This window comes from Bos javanicus, chromosome 23 (genome assembly GCF_032452875.1).
Source record: "Bos javanicus breed banteng chromosome 23, ARS-OSU_banteng_1.0, whole genome shotgun sequence".
Lineage (NCBI taxonomy): Eukaryota > Metazoa > Chordata > Mammalia > Artiodactyla > Bovidae > Bos > Bos javanicus.
The window spans coordinates 9,680,324-9,699,650 of record NC_083890.1 but is presented as its reverse complement, the minus strand read 5'-3'; the positions used below and the strand labels follow the sequence as shown (position 1 = coordinate 9,699,650).

At 40.4% G+C, this 19,327-nt stretch overlaps 1 protein-coding gene across 3 annotated transcripts in view; it reads left to right on the top strand.

The window, feature by feature from the left end:
* FKBP5 (FKBP prolyl isomerase 5) overlaps positions 1 to 19,327 on the top strand; it is a 120,244-nt gene that overhangs the window by 37,689 nt on the left and 63,228 nt on the right. For 2 of the 3 annotated variants that reach the window (XM_061397974.1, XM_061397976.1), the window contains one exon: positions 12,561 to 12,686. In XM_061397974.1, the coding sequence (XP_061253958.1) occupies positions 12,582 to 12,686 (105 nt within the window). In that variant the 5' untranslated portion in view covers positions 12,561 to 12,581. Of the gene's footprint in view, positions 1 to 12,557; positions 12,687 to 19,327 lie in introns of all 3 variants that reach the window. The other variant, XM_061397975.1, reaches the window with a different exon arrangement.

Sequence of the window (19,327 nt, the reverse complement as noted above, 5' to 3'; positions counted from 1 at the left end):
GTGGACATGGCTGACAAACAAAAGGTGATCTAGAAATTTCATCAAAAGGTATCTTTTAGGATATAGAGCAAAAGGACAAAGATGGAATCTGAGAGAAAAGACCAATGTTTCTCAACCCTGTGTGCACACTAGAATCATCTGAGATGCTTTCTAAAAACACGGATATCCTGATCACAGGCCAGTTTAATCCAGACTCTCTGAAAGTGGGTCCACAGGCATCAGTGACTTTTTAAAGCTTCTTGAGTACTTCTGATATTTATCCCAGAAACATGTTTAGGCGACCTGAAGGATATAACCAGGATATAACCAAGGATATACCTAAGTCTGTCTAATAATACTTCTGGAAGCAGAGAACAGACATTGAAGGAAAAGAAATAGTAGGAACTTCCCTGAGATCTCCAGAGACTTGTTTTCAGTATTTAAGGACCAGGATGTTAAGGCCCTTGCACAGATGAAGGAAAGAAGACAAATACTATATATATCCTAGTGGTATAGCTGAACCTCTGGAATAAAGAAAATTTTTACCTCTTTATAGAAGAAAATGGGAGCCACCTTGTGCATTTGGGAAGGAGGGAAGCCTGCCTGTCCTAATTGATGGAACACTGCATCTGCTGTCCGCAGGCGGGGCTCTGCTTAATTTCTCTGCTCTTTGGGAGGGTGTCCAGGTTCCCTTGGGAAGAGCTGTTATAGCTGGTGTTTAGAAGGCAGTTTGCTCTTTGTTCTCTCCTTGGACTGATCTCTTCTGCGTTCTAGTTCAGGGATACATTTTTTCTTGTTTTCAAGCTCAGAGCTTTATAAGTTTTTCTGTCTCTCCAGTGCCATTTCAGAGGGAGAAAGTTGACCTTGGTCCTGTCTTTCAACATTTGCCATTTGGATGTTCTCGTGTTTTCTAGATTTTTTGTTTTGTTTTGTTTTAATACTAATTTAACTCTTTGCCTCCTACTCATTTAAGAACAGTAATTTACCCAAGTAAATGGTTAGTGACAGGAGTAACTATAAATTTGGTCTATTAACTTTGCTTTCTTCAATAATTACTGGGAAAAGTGAATTTACCAAAGCATTGTATGCATCTGAGAGAGACAATAAAGGAGGAAGCAATTTGTAGCTATCAAGTGGTAGTTCAATTTAGGATTCTTTTTCCTCTCCCATCTTTATGATTGGACATCCCGGAATCTTTGGTCTCTCCCTCCAGAATTGATGCAGAACGCTTCTGGAGGCTCCACTCAGAACTGTGGGATTGCACTGGAAGTGCAGAAGGTGTCCTCAATTAAGGGGAAGGTCAGAGGACTAAGGAGAGTGCAGTGGCATTACGTACTTCACGTTGCTGAGCAGTTATCACCACTCTTTTTCAGAACCTTTATATCTCCCCCAAAAGACACTCTGTATCCATTAAACCACTACTCTCTATTCTCTGCTCTCCCAGCCCCTGGTAATCTTTATTCTGTTTTCTGTCTCTGTAAACTTGCCTATTCTATATACTTCATATATGTAAAATTATACAATATTTGTCCTTTTGTGTCTTATTTTACTTAGCATAACATTTTCAGGTTCCTCCACATTGTAGTATGTATCAGCATTTCATTCCTTTTTATGGCCAGATAATATTCATTTTAACATATATAATTCATACTGCACACATAGCCATATTTTGTTTATGGACACTTGGATTTTTTTCTAAGCTTTTGGCTTTTGTGCATCATGCTGCTATACCTGTTTGAGTCTCTGGTTTTACTTCTTTTGGGTACATACCCAGGAGTGGAATGGCTGAATCCTATGGTAATTTTACGTTTAATATTTTGAGGAACCACCAAACCTTTCCACAGAAGCTGCACCATTTTACATTACTACCAGCAGTGCATGAGGGTTCCGATTTCTCTACATCTTCACCAACACTTTCCCTTTTTTGATAATAACCATCCTGATGGGTGTGAAGTGCTATCTTATTGTGATTTTGATTTGCATTTCCTTTATGAATAATGATGCTGAACATCTTTTCATGTACTTATTGGTTGTTTGCATATGTTCTTGGAGGTTTCTTTTTTAAAGGAGGAAAAGTAAATGTATGAACGTGTCTTAGAGTGTTTTTTGTCATCTCTCCATTCCCCACCCCAGTGTAAAGAACCGAATAACTGCAGGGACATAGGTGAATAGATACAGTGTGCGATTTCATATAGACGTATAGTCTATACATTTGGTGTTGCTTCCTGTGTGTGCATGTATATCCTGTCTTTTATATGTATGTATTGTCTATAGATAGATAACTCCTCCTGACGCTCCTCTGTGACTGGACTTGAGTGTTACTGGCCTGGGATTGAAAGTAAATGAGGGCTTTCCAGTTCATCCTTTCATGAATATTCTCAAAATTAGGATGCACTTACACTGCATTCAGTCTTAAGCCCTTCCTTGTGTTTTCTTCCTTTTGTGCTTTAGTTTTAGGAGACTAAAAACCTTTATGGCTCAGACATATGTGGTACTTAAAAATGTAATTTTCTGTGCTCCTACCAAAGTAGCCAGTTTCTCTATTCTTTTCTGCCTTCTTTGTGAAAACTCTTGCTAGACAGTAGGATAATCTTTGATACAAGATACATATATTTTAACAAAGAGAACAATGAGTAGAGTATGTAATATGCAAGGTTAATTTAGTGGATAAACCTTTAGAATGATTTCTCACTTGGGGGAATATGACAATATAGTTAGGTAAATTGAAGTTTTCAGTGCACTGTTGATGAAATGCTCAACATAGTCTCATTTTTCTGTGCTGTCTCAGGTGTTTGCTGACCAGCACTTTGGAGAATGCATGCTTATCCATAACAGAACGAACTGTGTGTTCTCTTTCTGAGGCACTGGGCAGCAGTTTCCCCCTTTAGACAGTTCAGAACAGTAAGCTTTATCATAGATTAATATCCATAGCTACAGAGTGATTTTAAATCCAGAATAAATATAGGGTAGGGAACAAAGACACAGCTCTCTTATAAAAAAAGTGAAACTTTCTCAGTGTGTCCAATTGGTTGTTAGGAATTATCTGTTCTTACAGCCTTTTTTTCGTGTAACACTGGATCAGAGAAGTTTTTATTTGTTTTGTCTGATTCAAAAATCTGTATCAGATGGCATAACTGGAATTAAGGGTAAATACTTAGAAAGTTCAGTTTATTTATTTATTCTTCCAGATTCATCTGCCTTTGAAAGTTCAACAAAGCTTTAGTTTGGTTTTTATCTTTGTGTTTTAATTATTTGTGCTACTTCTTTTCACGTGGACTCCATACTGGTCAAAATCATTTTCAGATCATGAAGGTTATTTGTATCCCTTCAAGTGTTAGAACCAAAACTGAAGAGCAAATTCTTTTATCAACTGAGATTTGTAAAGCTTGCAAATCAATGTATACAAGTTCCCTATTTATTTGAATTTGAGCAAGCCACTGTTTCTAAAGGGGAGGGTTAGAACCAAAAGGAAATGTTTTTTTGAATCACAGAGTTTTCATCTGAAAGTTTAGCTGAACACCAAATGACGAACATTCAGAAGAAAGGCCTTGCCTTTGGATGTGTTGCGTTCGTGCTTTCTGAATGCTTTGTTTTTAGCTGTTTGTGCTCACACAGGCCGTCAATAATTTGAAAGTACGAGGCACACATCATGGCACCTCATCCCTAAATGCTTCAGTATGTCTCCACTAAGAATGAGGAGATTATTCTATACAGAACCACAATACTATATCACACTCTAGAAAGCTAACATTATACAACAATGGTAAGGTAATGTATAGTCTGTTTTTCCAAATTTTCTTCAAAATTTGCTTCTGTAAATTTTTGTTCCTCCTAATCCGATATCTAGCCAAGGATCACACATTGCATTTGGTAGTTGTGTCTCTTTAGTCTTTTTAAACCCAGAGCAGGCCCCTTTCCTTTCTTTAAATGTTTTTTCTTTTATAACATTAACATTTTGAGGAGTCTAAGCCAGTTGTCTTGTAGAATGTTCCACACCCTACTTTTGCCTTTTCTTCTTGCTTAGTTTCAGGTTAAACATTTTTGGTAGGAATACCACTTGTATACTTCCTATTACATCACAGCAGGAGGCACAGTGATACACCAGCCTGTGTTAAAGAAGATGCAGAGTTTGGTCACGATGTAGGTTACTTGTGTGATCAGACCACTCCACTGGAAAGCCCTTTTCCTTTTTTTAAGTATAAGTAGTCTGTAGGGTCATGCTTCAAGACCCTCTGACTGTCCTGTTCCCTAATAACCTCTCACTTGATGGTTTTAACTTGTTTATTGATGTGGTTTTCCTAGGGGTTTACTGATGGATGTCAATGTATCTGTAAAGCCCGACCTCCAAAATGTTTAAAAGATCTTTTCTCCCTGTTTTTGAAGCGCTTTCTGCAAATTTCTATGCATGAGAGAAGTGTTTTGTGAGTGGTAGGTTACTGGAATTTGGGTACAAATCTTGTTCATCTAATTTTCCTGTCTTGCCCAGCGTCACATACAACAACTAGGTACTTAGTTTTTGTTGTTGTTTGTTTGAGAACACTTTGTTCTGACCTTTCCCTTACCCTGAGCCAAGCATTTGGATCTTTGGTGTCTGGTATAAACTGTACTAGTAAATAAAGCAAAGGGGCTTAGCCCCTGGTTTTTGGTGTTCTCTTTGAAGATTTTTGAGTACAGCAAAGTTTGATTTGTGTCTTTGTTGACATTGAAGTAAGTTTAGGTCAACTGGAAGTGAGTTAAAATACATTTAGTTGTTTAATCATCAGTTTTATCAATAAGACATTTGTCACAAGTATAAAATAGTTCTTTTTGACTGTGTAGGCAAGAGGATCCCACAGTGACTTAGGGAACCTTAACGTCCATTATTAGCCTAATAACGAATAACTGTGGAAGTTACTAAGTCTTGACTTTTCCTGCTCAGCCACTAGAGCTGTTAGGAAATTCATCATGACAGCAGGCAGTGAGATGTTTTTTGTTTTGTCTGTTGATTAGCTTTTCAGTATTTGCCTTGCATGAAAAGGTGTCTGTCATTTTAGATGATTGATGATAATAAGAGCTAGTATACTTTTAACATAAACATCATATCATTTAATCCAGAAAGTCACTCTGTGAAAGGAGATGTTACTGTTATTCTGATTACACAGGTAGAGATAAAAGGCTTGGAGAAATTAAAAGTAAACAACATCACACAGCTTGTAAGGAGCTCCAAATTCTTTGCCCTTTCTGTCTTATCAGTCTAAAAGGTAGAGGTGTTCTGGAGAATCTAAATAAGGACAAACCATGGCCCTGCTCTTAGGGATCTCTTAAATCTGGGCCTTCTGGTTCAAGATGGCAGACTAGAAGGATGTGTGCTCATCTGCAAGAACACCAAAATCCCAACTAGCTGTACAACAACCATTTATAGGAGGACGATGTAACTGACCAAAAAAAGATATCCCATGTCCAAAGACAAAGAAGAAGCTGTAGCGTGATGGTAGGATGGGTGCAATCATGATAAAATCAAATCCCATACCTGCCAGGTGGGTGAGCTGGGGATCCAACAAAGGGACTGGGGATCCCCAGGAAATCTGACCCTGAAGGCCAGCAGTATTGGATTACAAGACCTCCACAGGACTGGGGGAAACAGAGACTCCAGGCTTGGAGGGCACAAACAAAATCTTGTGCACACCAAGGTCTAGAAGAAAGGAGCAAGTGGCTCCACAGGAGGCTGAACCAAAACTACCTGCTGGTGTTGGAGGGTGTCCTGTGCAGGCGTGGGTTGGCAGGGCCTTGCCACAGGGACGGGGGCAATGTCCCCCTTGGTGTAAGCCCTTTTGAAGGTCCCTGTTAACTGTACTATAGAGCCCAGGGCTGATTTGTCTCAGGCCAAACAACTGCCAGGGAGGGAGTACAACCCCACTTATCAGGAGATAGTTGGACTAAAGCTTTACTGAGTAAGGCCATGCTCATCAGAGCAAGACTCAGTTTTTCCCACCACCAGTCCCTCCCATCAGGAAGCTTACACAAGCCTCTTAGCCTCCTCCATCAGAGGTCAGACAGAAGAAGCAAGAGGAACCACAGTCCCACAGCAGCTAAAACAAAAAGCACATTACAGAAAGTTCTTTAGAATGAAAAAGCAGAAAGTTATGTCCCAGATGAAGGGACTAGATAAAACCCCAGAAAAACAACTAAATGAAGTGGAGATGGCAACCTTCCAGAAAAGAATTCAGAGTAGTGATAGTGAAGATAATCCAGAATCTTGGGGAAAAAATGGAGAAGATGAAGAAATGTTTTATCAAAGACCTAGAAGAACTAAGCTAGTGGAGGTGATAGAATTCCAGCTGAGCTATTTGAAATCCTAAAAGATGATGCTGTGAAAGTGCTGTACTCAATATGCCAGCAAATTTGGAAAAATCAGCAGTGGCCACAGGACTGGAAAGGGTCAGTTTTTATTCCAATCCCAAAGAAAGACAATGCCAAAGAATTTTCAAACTGCTGCACAATTGTACTTAGCTCACACACTAGCAAAGTAATGCTCAAAATTCTCCAAGCCAGGCTTCAACAGTATGTGAACCGAGAACTTCCAGATGTTCAAGCTGGATTTAGAAAAGGCAGAGGAACCAGAGATCAAATTGCCAACATCCATTGGATCATCAAAAAAGCAAGAGAGTTCCAGAAAAACATCTATTTCTGCTTTATTGACTATGCCAAAGCCTTTGACTGTGTGGATCACAACAAACTGTGGAAAATCCTTAAAAGAGATAGGAATACCAGACCACCTGACCTGCCTCCTGAGAAATCTGTATGCAGGTCAAGAAGCAATACTTAGAACTGGACATGGAACAACAGGCTGGTTCCAAATTGGGAAAGGAGTACGTCAAGGCTGTATATTGTCACCCTGCTTATTTGCAGTCATTTCAGTCCAGTCGCTCAGTCATGTCCGACTCTGCGACCCCATGAATCGCAGCATGCCAGGCCTCCCTGTCCATCACCAACTCCCAGAGTTCACCCAGACTCATGTCCATCAAGTCAGTGATGCCATCCAGCCATCTCATCCTCTGTCGTCCCCTTCTCCTCCTGCCCCCAATCCCTCCCAGCATCAGTCTTTTCCAATGAGTCAACTCTTTGCATGACGTGGCCAAAGTACTGGAGTTTCAGCTTTAGCATCATTCCTTCCAAAGAAATCCCAGGGCTGATCTCCTTCAGAATGGACTGGTTGGATCTCCTTGCAGTCCAAGGGACTCTCAAGAGTCTTCTCCAACACCACAGTTCAAAAGCATCAATTCTTCGGCGCTCAGCCTTCTTCACAGTCCAATTCTCACATCCATACATGACCACAGGAAAAACCGTAGCCTTGACTAGATGGACCTTTGTTGGCAAAGTAATGTCTCTGCTTTTGAATATGCTATCTAGGTTGGTCATAACTTTCCTTCCAAGGAGTAAGCGTCTTTTAATTTCATGGCTGCAGTCACCATCTGCAGTGATTTTGGAGCCCCCAAAATAAAGTCTGACACTGTTTCTACTGTTTCCCCATCTATTTCCCATGAAATGATGGGACTTGATAAAGGACAGAAATGGTATGGACCTAAGAGAAGCAGAAGATATTAAGAAGAGATGGCAAGAATACACAGAAGAACTGTACAAAAAAGATCTTCACAACCCAGATAATCACAATGGTGTGATCACTCACCTAGAGCCAGACATCCTGGAATGTGAAGTCAAGTGGGCCTTAAAAAGCATCACTACGAACAAAGCTAGTGGAGGTGATGGAATTCCAGTTGAGCTATTCCAAATCCTGAAAGATCATGCTGTGAAAGTGCTGCACTCGATATGCCAGCAAATTTGGAAAACTCAGCAGTGGCCACAGGACTGGAAAAGGTCAGTTTTCATCCCAATCCCAAAGAAAGGCAATGCCAAAGAATGCTCAAACTACCACACAATTGCACTCATCTCACATGCCAGTAAAGTAATGCTCAAAATTCTCCAAGTCAGGTTTCAGCAATATGTGAACCGTGAACTTCCCTGATGTTCAAGCTGGTTTTAAAAAAGGCAGAGGAACCAGAGATGAAATTGCCAACATCCGCTGGATCATGGTAAAAGCAAGAGAGTTCCAGAAAAACATCTATTTCTGCTTTATTGACTATGCCAAAGCCTTTGACTGTGTGGATCACAATAAACTGTGGAAAATTCTGAAAAAGATGGGAATTCCAGACTACCTGATCTGCCTCTTGAGAAATCTGTATGCAGGTCAGGAAGCAACAGTTAGAACTGGACATAGAACAACAGACTGGTTCCAAATAGGAAAAGGAGTACGTCAAGGCTGTATGTTGTCACCCTGCTTATTTAACTTCTGTGCAGAGTACATCATGAGAAACGCTGGACTGGAAGAAGCACAAGCTAGAATCAAGATTGCCGGGAGAAATCTCAATAACCTCAGATATGCAGATGACACCACCCTTATGGCAGAAAGTGAAGAGGAACTAAAAAGCCTCTTGATGAAAGTGAAAGTGGAGAGTGAAAAAGTTGGCTTAAAGCTCAGCATTCAGAAAATGAAGATCATGGCAGTATGTCATGGAAAATGCTGGTCTGGGTGAAGCATAAGCTGGAATCAAGATTGCTGGGAGAAATATCAGTAACCTCAGATATGCAGATGATACCACTCTTATGGCAGAAAGTGAAGAAGAACTAAAGAGCCTCTTCGTAAAGGTGAAAGAGGAGAGAGAAAAACTGGCTTAAAACTCAGCATCCAAAAAATGAAGATCATGGCATCGAGTCCCATCACTTTGTGGCAAATAGGTGGGAAAACAATGGAAACAGTGACAGACTTATTTTGGGGGGCTCCAAAATCACTGCAGATGGTAATTGCAGTCATGAAATTAAAAGATGCTTGCCCCAAGTTAGAAAAACTATGACCAACCTAGACAACATATTAAAAAATAGAGACATTACTTCACTGACAAAGGCCCGTCTAGTCAAAGCTATGGTTTTTCCGGTAGTCATGTATGGATGTGAGAATTGGACCATAAAGAAAGCTGAGTGCTGAAGACTTCATATTTTTGAACTGTGGTGTTGGAGAAGACTCTTGAGAGTCTCTTGGACTGCAGGGAAATCGAACCAGTCAACCCTAAAGGAAATCAGTCCTGAATATTCATTGGAAGGACTGATGCTGAAGCTCCAATAGTTTGGCCACATGATATGAAGAACTGACTCACTGGAAAAGACCCTGATGCTGGGAAAGATTGAAGGCAGGAGGAGAAGGGATGACAGAGGATGAGATGGTTGAATGGCATCACTGACTCCATGAACATGAGTTTGAATAAGCTCCAGGAGTTGGTGATGGACAGGAAAGCCTGACGTGCTACAGTCCATGGGGTCACAAAGAGGTGAACACAAAAGAGCAACTGAACTGAGAAGAACTAAAGAACAGACAAAAAAATAAATACACTAGAAGGAATCAATAGCAGAATACCTAAGGCAGAAGAAAGGATAAATGGCCTGGAAGACAGAATGGTGGAATCACTGCCGCAGAACAGAATATAGAAAAAAGAATGAAAAGAATTGAAGACAGCCTAAAAGATCTCTGGGACATTAAATGCACCAACATTCACTTTATAGGGGTCCCAGAAAGAGAAGAGAAAGAGAAGACCTGAGAAAATATGTGAAGAGATGATAGCTGAAAACTCCTTAACATGGGGAAGGAAATAGCAGTCCAGGAAGTGGAGAGTCCCAGGCAGGATATAAATCCAAGGAGGAACACACGAAGACATAGTAATCAAACTGACAAAAATTAAAGACATAAAATATTAAAAGCAACAAGGGAAAAATGACATATAGGGGAACTCCCATCAGGCTATCAGCTGATTTTTCACCAGAAACTCTGCAAGCCAGAAGGGAATGGCACTTTAAAGTGATGAAAGAGGAAGAACCGACAACCAAGAATACTCTACCCAATAAGACTCTCCTTCAGATTTGATGGAGAAATCAAAAGCTTTCCAGACAATCAAAAGTTAAGAGAATTTAGCACCACCAAACCAGCTTTACAACAAATGCTAAAGGAACTTTTCTAGGCGGGAAACAGAAGGAAGAGACCTGCAGAAAATAAACCCAAAACAGTTAAGAAAATGGTAATGGATCTTACATATTGATAATTACCTTAAATGTAAATGGATTAAATGCACCAGACATAGATTGGCTGGGCAGGTGAGAACATGTGCATGTATGCAATTCTACTTACCACTTTACTCTGCTTGACCACCCCCCCAGATTGTATAATTATTTTATAGTGCCAGGTTAGTCATGTTTCCATTATGGCTTGCAGTTGTAATAATCTTCTATTTTTGGTCTGGCTATTGAGTGTGAAAACTGTTCTTTTTGTTTGTTTGTTTTGATTGTGAAAACTGATAAACATCTTTTACTATTGTGATTGTGCAACTCTTACTTAATACCATTGTATTATGACTGGTCAACAGAAAAACAACAGAACTCTATATCACCAAAACTACCGTTTAATAGAAAAACCTGTAATCACTTTTTAAAATCCAGATGTATATCAGAATTATTGGAATTTTTGAAAAATAAAAATGCCCAGGTATTGCTTTTTTTCTTCAGAGCTCCATATATGTTTCTAATGAGCAGCCATGTTTGGAAACAACTGAACTACATGATGATCTTTTACTTTTATCTCGTTTGTTCCACTTTTTCTGTTTCATATTCAGTGCTCCCATTTCATTTAGTTTGTTTTCCAGTTTTTCCATCTCTTCTTTTTTGTTCTTTGATGTTCTTTCTTAAGCCTTTATCAACTAGTAGAAAAGTTTGTATACATATATGTAAAAACAATATGTATAGTATATATATTTCAGAAAACTTAGAATTTTTGCCTAACTATAAATTTTATGACATTTTGATTCTACTTGTTTGACTTAGTATGAATAGAATGCTAGATTTCTAATTAAAAAAATAGATATGCAACAACAACAAAGGTTTACTGTATAGCACAGGGAACTATATAGTCAGTTCAGTCGCTCAGTCGTGTCCAGCTCTTTGCCACCCCATGAATTGCAGCACTCCAGGCCTCCCTGTCCATCACCAACTCCCGGAGTTCACTCAAACTCATGTCCATCGAGTCCATGATGCCATCCGCCCTTCTCATCCTCTGTTGTCCCCTTTTCCTCCTGCCCCCAGTGCCTTCCAGCATCAGAGTCTTTTCCAGTGAGTCAACTCTTCACATCAGGTGGCCAAAATACTGGAGTTTCAGCTTCAGCATCAGTCCTTCCAATGAACACCCAGGACTGATCTCCTTTAGAATGGACTGGTTGGATCTCCTTGCAATCCAAGGGACTCTCAAGAGTCTTCCCAACACCACAGTTCAAAAGCATCAATTCTCCGGTGCTCAGCTTTCTTCACAGTCCAACTCTCACATCACAGTCCAACTCTCACAGTCCAACTCTTCACAGTCCAACTGTCACCAGTAGAAAAACATGACCATAGCCTTGGCTAGACGGACCTTTGTTGGCAAAGTAATGTCTCTGCTTTTTAATATGCTATCTAGGTTGGTCATAACAGTCAGTGTCTAGTAATAACCTATAATGGAAAATAATTTCAAAAATAATATATGTGTATATGTATAACTGAATCACCTTGTGTACCTGAAACACTGTGTGTCTTCTTATGAATATATTATAGAATGCAAATCAATGGAAGAGCTAAGAAAGTAAAGGGCAGACAACTGCAAAATAGAAGGTTAAAGTTGGTACAATGAAGGTAGCATTTGAGGGAAGGTACAATGAAGGGAAGAATGGGAAAGAAAAAGAATGCCCAAAGTATGGAGATGGGAAAGCACAGGACTTGTTGCAGGAGAAGCCTGGTCTGGTTTGGCTAGAGCGTGAGCCACATGTGAGAAAGTAAAGAAAGTACTGGAGGCTCGACCTGAAACATAGGTTAGGGTCATGTTGTGGAAGGCGTTGAGTGCCATGGTAGAGAAGAACATCATTCTGTAGGAAAATTTGAGCAGGAAATGAAAAATGTGGCTCTACAAAAGAACCAATAATCGTCATGATAAATGTTTACATTTTTCGGTTATGACTTTGCGCTCATCCCTTAACATTTGTTATCTCCTTAATGCCTCATAGTAACTATGAACTATGGACATGGAACCTGAGGCTCAGACTGGGGTCTATCATTTTCTAAAGTCTTGTCCTATTTTCCACTGTGATAGATTGCTGTTTCTTTTATCAGATCACCTGATAAGTTCTTAATTCTCTGTCAAGAATATGGTTGTAGGAAAAGGACATTTTCAAGTTCTGAAAGGACTACTTCTCAATGTGTAATCATACTAAGGAATATAATCACTGCCAAGCCTGACTTGTGCTGCTCTCTAATTTGGGACCAGAGCTAGATGGGAAATTGAAGATTTGGATGATGTTTTATTTACATGCCTCATGACGTCAGTACATGCTCATAGCAAACGTTTTTATTTTCCTTTTTGGTGTTTAACCTTATTGGCCCTATGTAAATCTTGGGTCAGGTAAAGCTCTGTTTCTAGGGGCATTTTAAGATACATAATGAAGTGATACATCTCCTAGCTAAAATTTGTTTCTTCTCAGCAGGTTTTCTACTTTTAAAAGACAATGACTACTGATGAAGCTGCCAAGAACAATGGAGAAAGCCCTGCAGCAGCTGTTGCTGAACAGGGAGAGGATATTACCTCCAAAAAAGATAGAGGAGTATTAAAGGTGAGGCCATGACATGTAAGGAAATTTGCTATCTGGAAAGATTGTTAATAAAAATCTTTTTTTGTTTTTGGCTGGAGGTGTAGATGGATTGGGGCTTCCCAAGTGGTGCAGTTGTAAAGAATTTGCCTGACCATGCAGGAGACGGAAGAGACGCGGGTTCCATCTCTGGGTTCGGAAGATCCCCTGGAGGGGGAAATGGCAACCCACTCCAGTATTCTTGCCTAGAGAATCCCATGGACAGAGGAGTCTGGTGGACTACAGTCCATGGGATCGCAAAGAGTCAAACATGACTGAGCAACTGAGCATTGAGATGGATTATGTTTATTGAGGCTTACCAAGTACCAAATGCTACAGCTAAATTCTCATTTGGTCTTTATAACTGCAGGTTTATTTTTAATCCCAGATTACAGATAGTAAAGCTGAGGGCCAGCTATGTAAATTAACTTGCCCCAAATCATATATCTCAGTAAATGCAGGTCTGAGGATTTATGTTATGTCTGACTCCAAAAAGACTGTCTCTCTCTATTCTCACCAGAGTATAAATGGGCGATTATTTTAATATTTAAGTATATTAAAGCTGCTGCTGCTAAGTCACCTCAGTCGTGTCCAACTCTGTGTGACCCCATAGACGGCAGCCCAGCAGGCTGCCCCGTCCCTGGGATTCTCCAGGCAAGAACACTGGAGTGGGTTGCCATTTCCCTCTCCAATGCATGAAAGTGAAAAGTGAAAGTAAAGTCGATCAGTCGTGTCCGACTCTTAGCGACCCCATGGACTGCAGCCTACCAGGCTCCTCTGTCTGTGGGATTTTCCAGGCAAGAGTACTGGAGTGGGGTGCCATTGCCTTCTCCAATATTAAAACTAGTTAATGACAATTTAAAAAAAAACTTTCTTAAAGGAAAAAAAAGTTGACTTGAAAAGTTCAAAAGGATTTGTTTTTTACATAGAGTTCCTGTGTGTAATGAAAACATTTTTTTGAGGTTTAATCAGAGAATGTATCTCACTTTTGAATTAGTGTTCCTCCTTAAAAACACTTTTTTCACTCTGTAATTATGTTTACAAGTGGTTTTTTTTTAAACCTCACAGAGGTCTTTTGAGACAGAGCACATTTGATTCTTCCATTTATATATGGAAGATATATGTGTTGTTATTCCATATAATAGAGAGGTTAAATGGCTTTAGTCATAGTAAGTTCTTTTTTCTCCTACACTGTTGTGATGTATTCAGGTTTTGTAAGGTTAATTTTTTTGCTGAAAAGATTGAACTATTTAAATATTATCAGTAAGCTGAGTTTTAATATAACCTATGTTATCAGTAGAAAATGAGATTTTTTCTTTTAGTTTGTTTTGGCTAATCTTGCTTACGTGAAAGCTTTCTTCACATATTCACAAACATCAATCTCTTCTGAATATACATGTTTTACTATTTGCTTGCTATATGCTAAGCCAAAGTTTGAAGACCTGTAAAATAAAGACTAGCATTATAGATGTGTACCATGCTATCTTCATTCAGAGGGCTTTCAACCTTGTAGCTCTGTGAATTCAGTTCAGTTCAGTTCAGTTGCTCAGTCGTGTCCGACTCTTTGCTGCCCCATGAATTGCAGCACGCCAGGCCTCCCTGTCCAACACCAACTCCCAGAGTTCATTCAGACTCACGTCCATCGAGTCAGTGATGCCATCCGCCCGTCTCATCCTCTGTCGCCCGCTTCTCCTCCTGCACCCAATCCCTCCCAGCATCAGAGTCTTTTCCAGTGAGTCAACTCTTCCCATGAGGTGGCCAAAGGACTGGAGTTTCGGCTTCAGCATCATTCCTTCCGAAGAAATCCCAGGGCTGATCTCCTTCAGAATGGACTGGTTGGATCTCCTTGCAGTCCAAGGGACTCTCAAGAGTCTTCTCCAACACCACAGTTCAAAAGCATCAATTCTTCGGCGCTCAGCTTTCTTCACAGTCCAACTCTCACATCCATACGTGACCACTAGAAAAACCATAGCCTTGACTAGATGGACCTTTGTTGGCACAGTAATGTCTCTGCTTTTGAATATGCTATCTAGGTTGGTCATAACTTTCCTTCCAAGGAAGAAGCGTCTTTTAATTTCATGGCTGCAGTCACCATCTGCTGTGATTTTTGAGCCCCCCAAAATAAAGTCTGACACTGTTTCCACTGTTTCCCCATCTATTTCCCATGAAATGATGGGACCAGATGCCATGATCTTTGTTTTGTGAATGTTGAGCTTTAAGCCAACTTTTTCACTCTCCACTTTCACTTTCACAAGAGACTTTTTAGTTCTTCTTCACTTTCTGCCATAAGGGTGGTGTCATCTGCATATCTGAGGTTATTAATATTTCTCCCGGCAATCTTGATTCCAGCTTGTGCTTCTTCCAGCCCAGTGTTTCTCATGATGTACTCTGCATAGAAGTTAAATAAGCAGGGTGACAATATACAGCCTTGATGTACTCCTTTTCCTATTTGGAACCAGTGTGTTGTTCCATGTCCAGTTCTAACTCTTGCTTCCTGACCTGCATACAGGTTTCTCAAGAGGCAGGTCATGTGGTCTGGTATTCCCATCTCTTTCAGAATTTTCTACAGTTTATTGTGATCCGTAGAGTCAAAGGCTTTGGCATAGTCAATAAAGCAGAAATAGATGTTTTTCTGGAGCTCTCTTGCTTTTTCGATGATCCAGCAGATGTTGGCAATTTGATCTCTGGTTCCTCTGCCTTTTCTAAAACTGGCTTGAACATCTGGAAGTTCACGGTTCACATATTGCTGAAGCCTGGCTTGGAGAATTTTGAGCATTACTTTACCAGCGTGTGAGATGAGTGCAATTGTGCAGTAGTTTGAGCATTCTTTGGCATTGCCTTTCTTTGGGATTGGGATGAAAACTGACCTTTTCCAGTCCTGTGGCCACTGCTGAGTTTTCCAAATTTGCTGGCATATTGAGTGCAGCACTTTCACAGCATGATCTTTCAGGATTTGGAATAGCTCCACTGAAATTCTATCACCTCCACTAGCTTTGTTCGTAATGATGCTTTCTAAGGCCCACCTGACTTCACATTCCAGGATGTCTGGCTCTAGGTCAGTGATCACACCATCGTGATTATCTTGGTCATAAAGATCTTTTTTGTACAGTTCTTCTGTGTATTCTTGCCACCTCTTCTTAATATCTTTTACTTCTGTTAGGTCCATAGCGTTTCTGTCGTTTATTGTGGCCATCTTTGCATGAAGTGTTCCCTTGGTACATTTGGTTCCCTCTAATTTTCTTAAAGAGATCTCTAGTCTTTACTATTCTGTTGTTTTCCTCTATTTCTTTGCATTGATCACTGAGGAAGGCTTTCTTATCTCTTCTTGCTATTCTTTGGAACTCTGCATTCAGATGCTTATATCTTTGCTTTTCTCCTTTGCTTTTTGGTTCTCTTCTTTTCACAGGTATTTGTAAGGCCTCCCCAGACAGCCATTTTGCTTTTTTGCATTTCTTTTCCATGGGGATGGTCTTGATCCCTGTCTCCTGTACAATGTCACGAACCTCTGTTCATAGTTCATCAAGCACTCTATCAGATCTAGGCCCTTAAATCTAATTCTCACTTCCACTGTATAATCATAAGGGATTTGATTTAGGTCATACCTGAATGGTCTAGTGGATTTCCCTACTTTCTTCCATTTCAATCTGAATTTGCCTGTAAGAAGTTAATGGTCTGAGCCACAGTCAACTCCTGGTCTTGTTTTTGTTGACTGTATAGAGCTTCTCCATCTTTGGCTGCAAAGAATATAATTAGTCTGATTTCGGTGTTGACCATCTGGTGATGTCCATGTGTAGAGTCTTCTCTTGTGTTGTTGGAAGAGGGTGTTTGCTATGACCAGTGCATTTTCTTGGCACAACTCTATTAGCCTTTGCCCTGCTTCATTCTGTACTCCAAGGCCAAATTTGCCTGTTACTCCGGGTGTTTCTTGACTTCCTACTTTTGCATTCCAGTCCCCTATAATGAAAAGGACATCTTTTTTGGGTGTTAGTTCTAAAAGGTCTTGTAGGTCTTCATAGAACTGTTCAACTTCAGCTTCTTCAGTGTTACTTGTTGGGGCATAGACTTGGATTACTGTGGTATTGAATGGTTTGCCTTGGAAACGAACAGAGATCATTCTGTCATTTTTGAAATTGCATCCAAGTACTGCATTTCGGACTCTTTTGTTGACCATGATGTGTGAATTACTCATCCCAAACTCCAGAATGCCTCTCAAGACCATGGAAATTCTGCAGGTTGTTATCTTCTGCTCTTTTATCTTTTCAGAGCACTGGTGCAGAGAACAACTTGCCTCAGGCCCTGCTTTGTTCTAGGGAGTAAATCCAATAAGATTTTTAGGCCTGTAAGAAACATTTTGAGATTGTAAACCCTTTAAATCTTACCATCTATCACTGTCTAAAGCCTCAGGTTTCACCATAGGGCTTTTGGTTAAGATTAAATAGGTCTGTGGACTTCCCTAATAGTCCAGTGGTTAAGACACCAGACTACTGCAGGAGCACAGGTTCGATCCCTGGTCAGGGAACTCAGGTCTTGCATGCCGTGCAGCACGGCCAAAAAATCAGTTCAGTTCAGTTGCTCAGTCGTGTCTGACTCTTTGTGACCCCATGGACTGCAGTATGCCAGGCTTCCCTGTCCATCACCAGCATCCGGAGCTCACTCAAACTCATGTCCATCTAGTCAGTGATGCCGTGCGGCTGTCTCATCCTCTTTCGTCACCACCTCTGCCTGCCTTTGATCTTTCCCAGCATCAGGCTTTCTTTTCAGTGAGTCAGTTCTTCGTGTCAGGTGGCCAAAGAGTTGGAGTTTCAGCTTCAGCATCAGTCCTTCCAATGAATATTCTGGACTGATTTCCTTTAGGATTGACTGGTTGGATCTCCTTGCAGTCTGATGGACTCACCAGAGTATTCAGCACCACAGTTCAAAAGCATCAGTTCTTCAGTGCTCAGCTTTCTTTATAGTCCAACTCTCACATCCATACATGACTACTGGAAAAATTATAGCATTGACCATTCTCACCTTTGTCGGCAAAGTAATTTCTCTGCTTTTTTAATATGCTGTCTGTGTATAGACAGCATATTAAAGGAGTAAGTGTCTCTTAATTTCATGTCTACAGTCACCACGTGCAGTGATTTTGGAGCCCCCCAAAAAAGTCTGCACTGTTTCCCCAACTATTTGTCATGAAGTGATGGGATCGGAAACCGTGATCTTAGTTTTCTGAATGTTGAGTTTTAAGCCAACTTTTTCACTCTCCTCTTTTATTTTCATCAGGAGACTCTTTAGTTCTTCGCTTTCTGCCATAAGGGTGGTGTCATCTGCATATCTGAGGTTATTGGTATTTCTCCCAGCAATCTTGATTCCAGCTTGTGCTTCATCCAGCTCAGCATTTTGCATGATGTACTCTGCATATGTTAAATAAGCAGGGTGACAATGTACAACCTTGATGTACTCCTTTCCCAATTTTGAACCAGTCTGTTTTTCCATGTCCAGTTCTAAGTGTTGCTTCTTGACCTGCATACAGATTTCTCAGGAGGCAGGTCAAGTGGTCTGGTATTCCCATCTCTTTTAAGGATTTTCCACAGTTTGTTGTGATTCACACAGTCAAAGGCTTTGGCGTAGTCAATAAAGCAGAAGTAGATGTTTGTCTGGAACTCTCTTGCTTTTTTGACTGATCCAGCAGATGTTGGCAATTTGACCTCTGGTTCTCTGCATTTTCTAAATCCAGCTTGAACATCTGGAAGTTCACAGTTCACGTACTGCTGAAGCCTAGCTTGGAGAGTTTTGAGCAGTACCTTGCTAGCATGTGAGATGAGTGCAAATTGTGCGGTAGTTTGAGCATTCTTTGGCATTGCCTTTCTTTGGGATTGAAATGAAAACTGACCTTTTCCAGTCCTGGGGCCACTGCTGAGTTTTCCAAATTTGCTGGCATATTGAGTGCAGCACTTTCACAGCGTCATCTTTCAGGATTTGAAAGAGCTCAGCTGGAATTCCATTACCCCCACTAGCTTTGTTCGTAGTGAAGCTTCCTAAGGGCCGCTTGACTTTGCATTCCAGGATGTCTGGCTCTAGGTAAGTGATGACACCATCGTGGTTATCTGGGTCATGAAGATCTTTTTTGTATAGTTCTTCTGTGTATTCTTGCTACCTGTTCTTAATATCTGCTGCTTCTATTAGGTCCATACGATTTCTGTCCTTTATTGTGCCCATCTTTGCATGAAATGCTCCCTTGGTATCTCTAATTTTTTTGAGGAGCTCGCTAGTCTTTCTCATTCTGTTGTTTTCCTGTTTCTTTGCATTGATCACTGAGGAAGACTTTCTTATCTCTCCTTGCTATTCTTTGGAACACTGCATTCAAATTAGTATATCTTTCCTCTTCTCCTTTACCTTTAGCTTCTTTTCTCAACTATTTGTACGGCCTCCTCAGACATCCATTTTGCCTTTTTGTGTTTCTTTTTCTTGGGGTTGGTCTTGATCACTGCCTGTTATCAATGTCATGAACCTCCATCCATAGTTCTTCAGGCACTCTATCAGATCTGATCCCTTTAATCTATTTGTCACTTCCACGGTATAATCATAAGGGATTCTACAAACTAAGATGGTGGAGTAGAAAGACGTGAACTCATCATCTTCTG